A 12,389-nucleotide genomic window follows, 5' to 3' on the forward strand; every position below is an offset into this window, starting at 1 on the left:
CTCCCTCCTCACCTCAGATCGAGTTTGTTGCAGAACAGCAGCAAACCAAGCAACATGATTTTTCCATCCGGTTCACTACAAAACCCACACAAGGCAGGGGGAAGGAGGGAGGGACGGTTGAAGACAAATGGAAAGCAACAACTCAGATGGAATGTTATGGTAAGTACACAACTTATTTATCTGAAGTTGTTGCTTTCCTTTGATCTTCAACCAGAGGGGCAGAGTCCCCAGCTACTAATAACCCTGGGAGGTCCTCGTGGAAGGATGTTCTGGAGCACGGCTGAGCCAAAGGATGCCCTGCCTCTGGAAAGATGAGATAAATGTGTGTGATGAAGCCCAGGTAGCCACAGAAAGATATCATCTAATGAAACACTGGACAAAAAGCTGTCAAAGTAACAACAGACCTGGTGGAATCTGCCTGGACGTGTCCTGGTGGAGATAACCCTTGGGATCAATGAAATGTATTCAGAAATCCATCGAGCAATAGTCACTTTAGAAAAAGACTTTCCCAAGAAAGGTTTGGAGAAGGAAACAAATAGTTGATCTGACTTATGAAAGGATTTTGTTTTATGCAAATAGAAACGCAGCTGCCTGTGAACATCAAGCAAGTGCAATTTGTACTCTCCCTTATTTTGGAAATTGGTACCAGCTGAGACTTGTTGGGGTTTATGGTTATGCCCACGAACTGAGCAATCTGAAGAAGATGATCCCTGGCTCAAATCAGTCGATGCCTGGAGGGGGCGGATAGGAGCCAATCGTCCGGGTAGGAGAAGACCTGAAATCCCTGCAGCCACAGGTGAGTTGCCACTACCGCCATCACTTTGGTGAACACCCGGGGGGGGGGGGGTGAACCCAAAGGGTAGCTCTCTGAATTACAAGTGACTGGCTCCCAGCCAGAAGTGGAGGAACCTCTGAGAGCACCTGTTCATCTTGATATGGTAGTACGTGTCCTGGAGGTCCACTGAGCACATCCAGTCATTTAACTGTAGGAAGGGTAGAATAGACTGAAGGGTGATCATCCAGAATTTCGTCTTGGTGACCGACAGGTTCAGGGTCTAAAGTTCCAGTACAGGTCTTAAGTCCCCCATTTTCTTTGGCACTAAAAAGAACCTGGAATAAATGCCTGATCCAGACTGGTCTCAGGGGATGGGCTGGATGACTCATTTTGCAAGCAGCCTGCAGTTGCCTCCTCCAGCTGACTGGGTGGCACATCTGGGAGGTGTTTGGGGGGAATGGGGGGATGGAGAAAAGGAATTGAGTAACCTCTGGATATGATTTGCAGAACCCAACGATCATCTGCAATTGACTCCCAAGCTGTTGGGTACAGAGAGAGTCTTCCCCCGACTGCTTCCAGAGACAAACAGTCGGGCAACCCCTCAGGGTTGCTGAAAGGGTCTGTCTGGGAAGGAATTCTGAGATCTTTGGTTCTTCAGATCCCCTCTGCCACGAAGGCAGCATCTATTGTATCCCTATCTGCCTCTAGGGGAAGGTGACTCCTGAGCATCTTGGGAAGAACTTTGAGACTTCCAAAACCATATCTTCTTAACCCCATGCTGATTCCTAGAGAAGGAATGTTGTTGGGTGGAGAAGCAGATCCCGACTTCAGGCAAAGTCTTCCCATCCTTCTTGCTGTAGACTAAAGTATCACGAACCATTTTCCCAAACAAGGTGGAAACATCATAGGGTGTGTTCGTGACGGATGCTTTGAAGGGCTCCGAAAAAGCACAAAGCCAGAGCCAGGCATGTCACCTAATGGCCACGTCTGTTCCTGCAGCCCTAGAAGTACCCTCAGTAGCATGTGATAGGAGCCTCATGGAAGTATTAGAGATGGAAGTGAGGGTGGCCATGTGTGAGGAAAAAAACCTCCTTCTCCTCTGCTGGCACGGACCCTGGGGCAGACTCAGTGACCTCTTTAACCAGGTCCCTCTGCAGCTTGATAACATGTGCCAAATAATTCAGTGCATGCAAGGCAAAGGTGGCTGAATAGGTCTTTAGGTCTTCTTCACAACATGATCCATCTCCCTAGACTCCTTGTCCAGACGATGGACCAAAGAACTCTCCTGCGCGAGCTCTTTTTTGGTGGCCACTGTCACCACCACGGCATCAACTGGGGACCCCTTGGACCAGTTTTGTTTATCTGAAGAGGCACTTAGTAATTTATCCGGGCACCTGGGGATAGGCTCAACCGTATCCAGTTCCTTCCATGCCCTGGATGAGATTACATCCACTAGGGGATCTGCAGGGGGGCACCCAGAAGGTAGAGGGTCCTGTGCCAAATACCTCCAGGAATACCAACTCGTCCAGGTTGGGCTTTTGGGTAGACCACCCACTGCGTTGTTGAAGGATCTCCATGATCTTCAAGGGGTGATCGAGGGGAACCCTCCTCTTCCTCCAAGTCGGTATTGTCCATGAGGGACGCATGCAGGGAGTCTAAGTGCCTCCTCTTACACATACTCTTCCAAGAGAGCTCCTCGGGGGGGGGGATCCAGGGAGGACTCATAAGCCTGGGGGAGTTTCCTTGGGGGAACATCCTGTGGCAACAGGCTGTCTTTGAGGGGGCAGGATGGCAGACTCCAGCCCAGAAAAAGAGGGAGCCAGGATGAACTCCGAGGATGAGAGCGTTAAAGGTCATGAAGGAACAGAAGACCCTCTCCACCACCTTGAAGGCAGAAGGTGAGCAAATCCCCAAAGTCGAAACACCTGAGGGCGGATCAGTTGCTCCCTGTGTCGAGGGGGGAGCCAGAGCAGAGCCTCCCAGTGCACAGACTCTGAGAAGAAGGGACAACCCTGAAAGCCTCGAAGTCAACACCATCCCCTCGGATCTGACGCTGAGGCTACAGCTCCAAGAGTTGGCCGGCTCTGAGAATGTCAGAGCCGAATCACTCAGGGCAAAGTTCAGCAACGCGGTACCTGGGACCATCAATGCTGACCCCTCGACACCTGTGAACCTCGGACCCAATGACTCCAAAACTGGGAGCTGGATCAGAGAAGGAATAATAGGGAGAAAGGTGGACTGCATGCCCCCGGCCCCAGAGGGGGATGGGGCAGGCAAGACTCCTAACTGGATTTGGGCCCAAATTAACTTCTGCATCATCCTGTCCACCTTGTCTTCGGACAAGCTCCAAGAGGACCTGATGGAAGACACTACCAACCCAGGCCTGGAGTGGCATCGGAGGGAAGCGGAGAGTGGAGACTGAGCTCGGGACTCTTCCAGCTCCGGCAAAAAGTGAGGCAACCAGAGGGGGAGCTCCGGCTCAGATCCTGGCGGGACTTGGCCTGGGGTTCAACCGAGGAAGAACGGTCAGGGGACCGCTTCCTCGGATTATACTGTTCCTTGGACCTGGCCTTCTCTCCATCCCCAGACATTTTGGTGGGAGGTTGAGTCCCAGAAACTGGGAGGGGGGGGAGGATTGGAGGCATCCACTGAAGAGGGAAGGAGGCCCTTTAGAATGAGTTTGTTCCTCCTGTCAATCAACGAATGGGGGTTGAAGTCCATGCAGATCGAGCAGCAGGAGTCCAGGTGAGAAACACCCAAACAGACCACGCACAGAGTGTGGCCATCAGACAGGGGAAGGTTATGGCCACAGTCTATGCATTTACTTGAAGCCCACCTTGGAAGTATCAGCCATGGCAATCAGGAGAGAAAATAACACACACTCACTCATACACACAAGAGAAGGAAAGAGAGAGAGAGAGAGTTTTTTTTTTTAAACTGATGCTTGAGCGCACAGAGATAGGGTAGGGTAGAAAAGGTAAAGAAAACGTGAAGAGATGACATAAGAGTGAAGGAAACCCAAGAAAAATAATAACCACTTACTACACATGGAGCTTGGGGCTAAGGAACCACGCTGCTGTTCAAACGAGCAGCAAACAAGATCTAGGGGAAGAGGCAGACAGGGGCATTATTGGTAGGGGAGGAGCTTGGAGTTTGGATCTGATGCTGGAGTATACGGCCGAGTCAAATCCATGCTGGATCCGAGTACCTCAGTTTGAAGATCAAATGAAAGCAACAACTTCAGATCTACTTTTGTTGATGAAATGAGCATGTTTACAGCCGCTTCATCTTGTCTCCTTTCCACCTCCTCAGAGCCATGATTTCCTACCTTCTGCTTATGGCACAACTGGACTCTTTACCTCTTTCTTATAAAATGTTTGTGTTGGGTGGGGGTTGAATTTCTAAACCACATCTGGTTTAGAAATTCTCCATCTACAAGCATGACATTCTTAGCATGGTAGTCATGGAACTGGCTGATATTGCCAGCGAAGGTGACCATGCATCTATCCTCTGCAAGCAGACAGTCATACAGCACTGGTACCCTTCTTCTTTCACCTAAGTAAGAGAGGATATCCTCTGGCAGATTCCTAGGCAGGCTGTCTGCTCCTAAACCACAAAAAGGAGAAAAGGAAGCAAACTTTGTGTCTCTGCCCCTGGCAGCCGATTGATGAAAGAATTTTACCATTTAGTAATGGACATATTATCTTTTGTTCATCAGCACAAAAATTACTGTATCTCAAAACATATGCTAAGATCCCCACCCATAAGAAGTAGAACATCATTTCTTGAATACAGTTATTGAAACACACAGACTATAGAACGACTTGGATAAATAAATCAGACAACAGAAAAGATCCTACCTTTGTACCAGCTGGTAACAGGTTTAGGGTTTCCAGTGGCTCTGCATGCCAGTTTGACTGTTTGTCCAAGCTCAGGTCTGCAGTCTGCAAGAACTTCTATAAATTCTGGAGGACCTGTAAGCACAGAACAAATAAGTGAATTCACACTTTAAGTGATAATGTTATTTACTAGAAGATATAATTTCTTAATGTTAATGAAGTTGTGACTCTGGGCACTAAGAAGACAGACTAGTATAAAACATAAATGGTAGTTCAGGCTACTGCTGTAATAAACGGTTATAGATTAGCTTCACTAATTTGATGAAGTTTTTATTCACTAAAGATAATTCATGTGAGGTAAGGGTTTGCTTAATCATATTTATCTTTGCTGCCATTATTCAGACAAAACACTGTGATTTTTGCACTCAGATTGATCCACACTGCATGCACGTTACTTTATTTTCTTAATAAACTTACAACTATTTGTAACACACATATAGATAAAACACAAAAATTAAAGCAATGAAAAGATTCACTGCCACTAATTATACAAGATCTAATTATCTTTAGAAGAAATACTGTATGACAAAACAAAGCACTCTTCTTTCTGACCCTAAACTATGGTTCTTAAGGTGCTTAATATTACTTTTAATGCTCAAATTTGACAGCTACAATTCACTTTCCTGGCCTATCACACCACACATCTCAAGTGCCACTGCAGAAATTCATGACTAACAATAACAACTTTTATCCTTTATAACTATAACCTTAGAAAGAGCTATTCACTCCCTAGTGACCTACTTCTTCCTATTATTGTTTATGTTGTGGCACCAGGACAAAAATTAGTGAAATTATCCTCTGTAGAACACAGGCTTCATACCCTCTTCTATCACTTGCCATATAATTACTTTTATTTTGCTCCCTCTGGGAACCAACCAAGTACTGTCTGTAAGGCAGCTAGCTTGCTCTATGGCCTGGCTAACATCTGTTCTTTCACCGAATTAACTCCATTCTGACTTGATAATCTCTACACAACCTTCCCATTGGGTAGGCTGGAACAGAAGTGCACAACCTTATCTTGAAATGATTAATATCTCACTGCTTCTTTTCACATGTTCTTTCAATCATTTCATTCTTAAGCTACAAAGCACCATACTGTTAGATCATGAAATCTGCCTTGGTCTTAACTTTTACGCCATGTTCAGGGACCTCAAATATGAGGTTCATGCATATAGCCTTATCAGAGTCATAAATATGTCCTCTAATCTGGAACCACTCACAGCACACAAGAGTATCTCTAATTTTTAATCATCTTTTTCCATGTTTTAAATAGTTTTCTTCTTGCTAATAACACTAGTAATTCATATTTGGCAGTATCTCTTGTAATACCCATAGAGTGAGTCAGCTTCAGGAACAGTTTACCCTCTGCATAGGACACTATGCCAAATATGCAAAAAACAGACACACACACACACACACACACACACACACACACACACACACACACACACACACACACACACACACACACACACACACATTAAGTGGACATGAAAACTTATGGAGCTGGCCAGAACATGCCAATATATACATGAAAATAAGTAAATTTGGAACAGGAGTGGTCCACAGAATGTGGCATCAACACTTCTGGTGTCCACCATTCACACCACATCCTGTATGTCCCTTGTGACAGTCATCTGAAAATCTTTGATCATCTAAGACATCAGTTCATCAATCCAGCAGCAGCCAGTGACCCACAGAGAGTCGACCTACCTTGACATGTCTTGGCGCATATCAGTGATATCCTCTAGTCAGCACAACACTGCCAGCCTAAGTCAAACTACAACAGCTCAGACAAAAGTAGAATCTATATTACATCCCTATCCATAGTCAGTGTTTCCAATGGTAAGCATGATGCAGGCTTGCCTATTTCTGTGTACCTAACCCTACCAGAGGTTCATAAGATTCAGGTGCCCTGGGTTCAGGTCTACTACTGTCCAGACTGGTAGGTGCAGTGATGATCTCAAGATGTACTGGCAGCATCTATGACAAACATGGCAAGCATAAAAGCATAGAGATACACAAACCCAAACAAATTTGAAACTACACTGCATATGCAAAACTGTAACTCAGACAATCGAGTGTATAACATGGCATGTATAAAAGGCAGCAGCACATTAGTCTGGTATGTGAAAGGTAGCATATATAAAGACGATAATTGCACCAGATTTCCAGCACTATATTTCATATCCTACACACTGTGTGACGTTCTAGGAAAAGCCTTCATTGTGTAAAGTGCACCCTGATTCAAAATGGATGGTTAACAGTTTTACAGTAAACTATGAATGCCCTGTGAGGGCCATCTATACTAAGTATCTCTGGATCTGAATCTGAGTGCCTAGAATACGGTGCTTAGAAAGTACAGTTGTGTAAACTTACCATAAATGTAGATGTTCGAGTGTCTTCACTGTTGCAGTCATGACTGTAGGGTTCTCCCCTGCCGGCAGGCAGTCCTCGGTCGGCCAGAATCCCAAAGTATGGGTCCGGCGTCAGCTGCTCAGCCATGCTCCCTGACGTCAGAGCACCAGGAGTACAAAGCTGACAGCTGACGCCATGTTCTCCAGTTTTTCTTGCCCCAGATGTCAGAAGTTCCAAAATGAGTAAGGTCCCATACCCTTTGTAAATACACCTCAGAAGAAGGGTGAAAAAAGGAACCACACAAAAGAAAAAATAAGAGGGGCAGGAGGGAGGGAAACCCAGACTGCAACAGTGAAGACACTCGAACATCTACATTTATGGTAAGTGCACACAACTGTACTATGTTCATCGTGTTTCACTGTTGCAGTCATGACTGTAGGGTAGAATCCCAAAGCAGAATGAAAGGGAGGTGGTCATAAAGTGGAGGGGGCAGCTATAAGACCCTGCAAGACTGCAGAAGCAAAGCCTGCCCTAGACTTAGAGTAGAGAGGTAGATTGTAGTGCTTGGAAAAAGTATGCACTGAACTCCAAGTTGTAGCTTCCAAAATGTCTTTGGTAGGAACTCCCCTGAGGAAGGCAGCTGAAGTGGCAGCAGCTCTGGTAGAGTGAGTCCTTATACTCCCTGGGATTTGCTTTCCATGGTGAGAATAGCAAAATCTGATTCCATGAGCAATCCATTTAGAAATGGTCTGTTTTGAAATGGCTTTACCTTGGGAACTTGAAGCATAAGAAACTGATGTCCTTGGTTCTGTCCAGGTAAAAACGTAGTTGTCTGTGTACGTCCAAGGAATGTAAGATCCTTTCCCCTTTATTTTGAGGAGTGGGGAAAAAAGTTGGCAAGTGAATAGTTTGATTTAAAGCCACTTTGGAAACCACCTTAGGCATGAAAGTAGGATAAGTCCTTAAAGACATCCTGTCCTGATGAAAAATAATATAAGGTTCTACAGCCATAAGAGCTTGCAACTCTGAAACTCTCCTGGCAGAGGTCAAAGCTAACAGGATGGCTGTCTTCCAAGATAAAAACTTGATGTCAGATGTGGCAGCAGGCTCAAAAGGAGGTAAGGTGAGCTTTTCCAAAACATAGCTGAGATCCCAAGCAAGAATGGGAGGAGATCTAGTGGGCCTTAAGTTCTTAGCTCCTCTGAGAAACTGTCTCATGAGCTGGTGGGAAAAGATTGGAGGGTCTGTATTATAATGAGCAGAAATAGCAGAGGCATGAATCTTTATGGAAGAGAAAGAGAGACCCTTATGTAAGAGGTCTCTCAGGTAAAGTAAAATCTGAGGAATGTTAGGAATAAGAGGATCAGAATCCTGAGCCTGCATCCAGGAACAAAATCTTTTCCATTTTCCTGCATAAGATTTTCTAGTGCTAGGACGTCTGGCTTATAAAATGACATCCATAACCTGCTTGGGTAGGAGAGAATGATTCAAAGACCCTGGATTAACCAGGCCACCAGGCTGAGAGTTTTGACACGGGAGTGTAGACCCTGACCCTGGTGTTGGGACAGAAGGTTCGGAGTCTGTGGTAAAACCCAAGGGGGCTCCAGACAAAGGTTTTTCAGTGTTGGGTACCAAAACTGTCGAGGCCAATTTGGGACCAGCAATATTATCATCTTGGGCTTGTCCTGTTTGATCTTTAATAATACTCGTGGAAGAAGAGGAAGAGGCGGAAAGGCATATCCCGAGAGGTTTCTCCAACTGAATGATAGTGCATCCACTTTCCAAGCTTGTTCGTGGAAAGTCCTGGTGCAAAAAATCTGTAGTTGATGATTGAGGTGGGATGCAAAGAGGTCTATGTGAGGAGATCCCCAGACTGCAGTAATCATCTTGAATATTTCAGTGTCCAGCATCCATTCGTGTGGGTCCGAAAGGTTTCTGCTCAGACTGTCTGCCAGGAAGTTTTGCTTCCCTGGTAGAAACTGTGCTTGAAGGTCCAGATTGCAAGCTAGAGCTGTGTTCCAAAGATCCATGGCTAGTCTGCAAAGGGGATAGGAATGAGATCCCCCTTGCTTGTTTATGTACCACATAACTGTGGTGTTGTCTGTCCGTATCAGTAGTTGTCCTGGTTGTAGAAGATTCCTGAAGGCCAATAGAGCTTTCTGTACGGCTAACATTTCCTTTAAATTGATATGCAGGTGCTTCTGATCCTTTGTCCAAAGACCCTGCAGACAGTTGCCCTGAAAATGGGCTCCCCATGCATAATCTGAGGCGTCCATGGTCAGTATCTGAGTGGCAGGAGGCAGACAGAAGGGTTTTCCTTTGTTTAGAGTACATGCCTTGGACCACCAAAGGAATTCCTTTTGAAGACAAGGCAGGACGGAGATCAGTATGTCTAATCTGTGGCAATGCTGAGACCATACACTTTTTAGGTACCACTGTATTTTCCTCATATGTAGTCTTGCATATGGTACGAGAAGGATGCAGGAGGCCATGTAACCCAAATCCTGCAGGAATCTCCTTGCAGATAGCTGAGTTAAAGTTGCCATGGTTTTGAAAGTTGAGGCCAGCTGTAATTGTTTTTCGTATGTCAGAAATGCCATCTGGGTATTTGTGTTTAGAGAAACGCCCAGAAAAATTATCAGTTGTGAGGGTGTCAAATTTGACTTTTTTATGTTTACAGTGAATCCCAGGAACTTGAGAAGATTCTGAACAAACTCTAGATGCTGAAGTAAGACATTGCTGCTGTCTGCCTGAATAAGACAGTCATCCAGATAAGGGTAAATTTGAATTCCCTTGAGTCTGCAATAAGCTACTACTGGAGCCAGGCATTTGGTAAAGATCCTGGGCACAGTAGACAATCCAAAGGGCAGCGCAGAGAATTGATAGTGCCTCGATCCGGCCTTGAACCTGAGGTATTTTCTGCGTTCCTGCCTGATGGGAATGTGTAAATATGCCTCCTTTAAATCCAAAGTCACCATCCATGCATTTTTGGTCAGCATTGGAAGTAGCTGCTGTAGAGTAAGCATCTTGAATTTTGGTATCTCTAGAAAAGTGTTCAAGACTGACAGATCCAGAATGGGTCTCCATGAATTTTGCTTCCTGGGGACTAGAAAGAGCCTTGAGTAAAAACCTTGTCCCATTTCTGAAAGTGGAATTAGTTCTATGGCTTTCATAGCCAAGAGAGCTTCCACTTGGTTTAAGGCCTCTGACCATTGATGTTTTAGGAGATCTGGCCATCCGCTTGGCCTTGGTAGGGTATGAAAATGGAATCTGTAACCTCTTGAAACTACATCCAGAACCCACTTGTCTTAGGTTATATGAGTCCAATTTAGGTGAAAAAGAGAAAGTTTTCCTCCGAGAGGGGCTTCCAGGCAAGAAGTTCCTGCAGCCCAACAGAGGGAGTCATTGAGTCTGTTTCCTATGAGTTTGCGACCTGTCCTCTCCTCCCCTAGGGGTGGAAGCAGTCCACTGTCTTGGTCTATAAGAGGCTTGCGTTTGAGGCCTTCCTCGGGAGCGTCTGTATCTACCCTCTGAGGCCTGTCTGAATTGGGAAAGGACCAATTTTTTTGTAGGCCAATTCCTACTAAATCTGAGTGGCTGTACTTGTAAGAAATCTTTAACTGTTTGCATGGATTTTGCCTTGTCCACCATCTTTTTAATCACCTCTTCAGCTTTAGATCCAAACAAAACATTATGCTGAACAGGAGCATCCAATAATTTAGCATTTACTTGATCTGGCAAATTTTGTCCCTTTAAACAAGCATGCCTTCTAATTACTGTGCCAGAGGCAGCAGCCCTACAAGAAGCCTCTAAGGCATCAAATCCACAGTGTAAACCATGCTTCCCAACTTGTTCAGTGGCATGCATTAAGTCATGTAACTCCTTATCATCTGCACAGGCAGAAATGGAAGTTAGCTTTTGTTTTAGAACAGACAGGAGAAATTGCTGGTATTTCAGCATATGAAACTGACAGTTTAAAGCCCTAATAGATAAAGTAGCAGAAGTGTACACTTTTTTGCCCCATCTTTCTAAAGATCTGGAATCCTTCTCAGTGGGAATGGGGTTTTTAGCAGAAGTGGCCTTTACGCCCTTAGGACCCTGAGAAATGGTTTCAGGGTCAGCAGAAGGGTTCTTGTATAAAAACTGGTGGGAATCAGGAACCTTATAGTATCTGTCTGGCTTAACAGGAGCTGGAGGAAAACAATCAGGAGTTAAGTTAGCCTCTGAAAAAGCATCATCCACAATATCTAAAATAGGAGGAATAGCCAGGGGTCTATGCTGGGGAAGAAGAAGAAGAAAATCCCTTAGTCTTTTCTTAGATTCTGAATACTCCTGTCCTTCCCAGTGGAAATGTTCCCTCATTTCATGCAAAGTTTCCCCAAAAGAGAAATCCTCAGGGGGAGAAGCTGAAGGAATGAATTCCTCAGCATCAGAATCCTCATAAGGAGGAAAAGAATATTTCTGGTCAGAAGAAGAAACTGAAGAAACAGAAGCCTGATGAGAGGAGTCATAATAAACTTCCTGCCTTGGCCTTTTATCTGGAGGGGGATGTGAATCCCTAATCATAGTAAGTAAGTCCTCCGCCATCTTAAGTAACTGTTTCTGAGACTTGGGAGCCGGATCAGAAGAGGCCTGGGCTGCAGTCTTTGATTTGGAAGGAGTCTTTGCCTTTGTCTTTGGCTTTGCCTTTATTAGAAGCCGAGTACGCCTGAAAACCCCTTCGGAAGCCGGTACCTGCACAGCGGCTCCGGACCCATCCGAAGGAGCATTGTCTGAAGGTCCTGCAACAGAAATATTCAAAGGCCTAGTTGGCTCCTCGTGGGAGTCCGTTTCGGCTATCGGTTCCGAAATGGCTGATGACAGGGGCTGCAAAAGCGCCTCACTGACGACGGCCGAACCTGAAGCTGGCTCTGCTTGTGCGATATCGTCTTATTTGGACCTCGGAGGCCTGTCTTTGTCCTTGTGTCTGTGAACTCCGGTAGCCGGAACCATATCCGACGACATTTTGTAATTAAAACGCCTACCGAAGTAATGAAATGCAAAATCGTACCTTCGTTTAATAGTACGTTGATTGAATCTAGCACAAAACCGACAACTAGCTACGTCGTGGTCAGGGCCTAAGCAAGGAATACAGTAAGAATGAAAATCCTTATGAGGTATTTGCTTCCCACATGAAATACAATTATTAACTTTTTCTGACATCAGTTTCCCCAACAGGGTACTTAGCTGTGAGTAGGAGAAGAAAGTCTTCGGACTGAAGTTTGTTTAGAAAAAATTGTCAGAAGTCAGCCGAACGGCACTTGCAAACTGCTATCACCGCACGGCAAGAAAGACTGGAGAACATGGCGTCGGCTGTC

At 45.3% G+C, this 12,389-nt stretch overlaps 1 protein-coding gene across 1 annotated transcript in view; it reads right to left on the reverse strand.

The window, feature by feature from the left end:
- LOC122797207 (titin homolog) overlaps nucleotides 1-12,389 on the reverse strand; it is a 329,727-nt gene that overhangs the window by 246,735 nt on the left and 70,603 nt on the right. Inside the window, exon 5 of the mRNA XM_044066036.1 lies at nucleotides 4,636-4,749. Coding sequence (XP_043921971.1) covers nucleotides 4,636-4,749 — 114 coding nt within the window. The remainder of the gene's footprint in view (nucleotides 1-4,635; nucleotides 4,750-12,389) is intronic.

Source organism: Protopterus annectens, chromosome 3.part0 (assembly GCF_019279795.1).
Source record: "Protopterus annectens isolate FY-2018-M chromosome 3.part0, PAN1.0, whole genome shotgun sequence".
Taxonomy (NCBI): Eukaryota; Metazoa; Chordata; order Ceratodontiformes; family Protopteridae; genus Protopterus; species Protopterus annectens.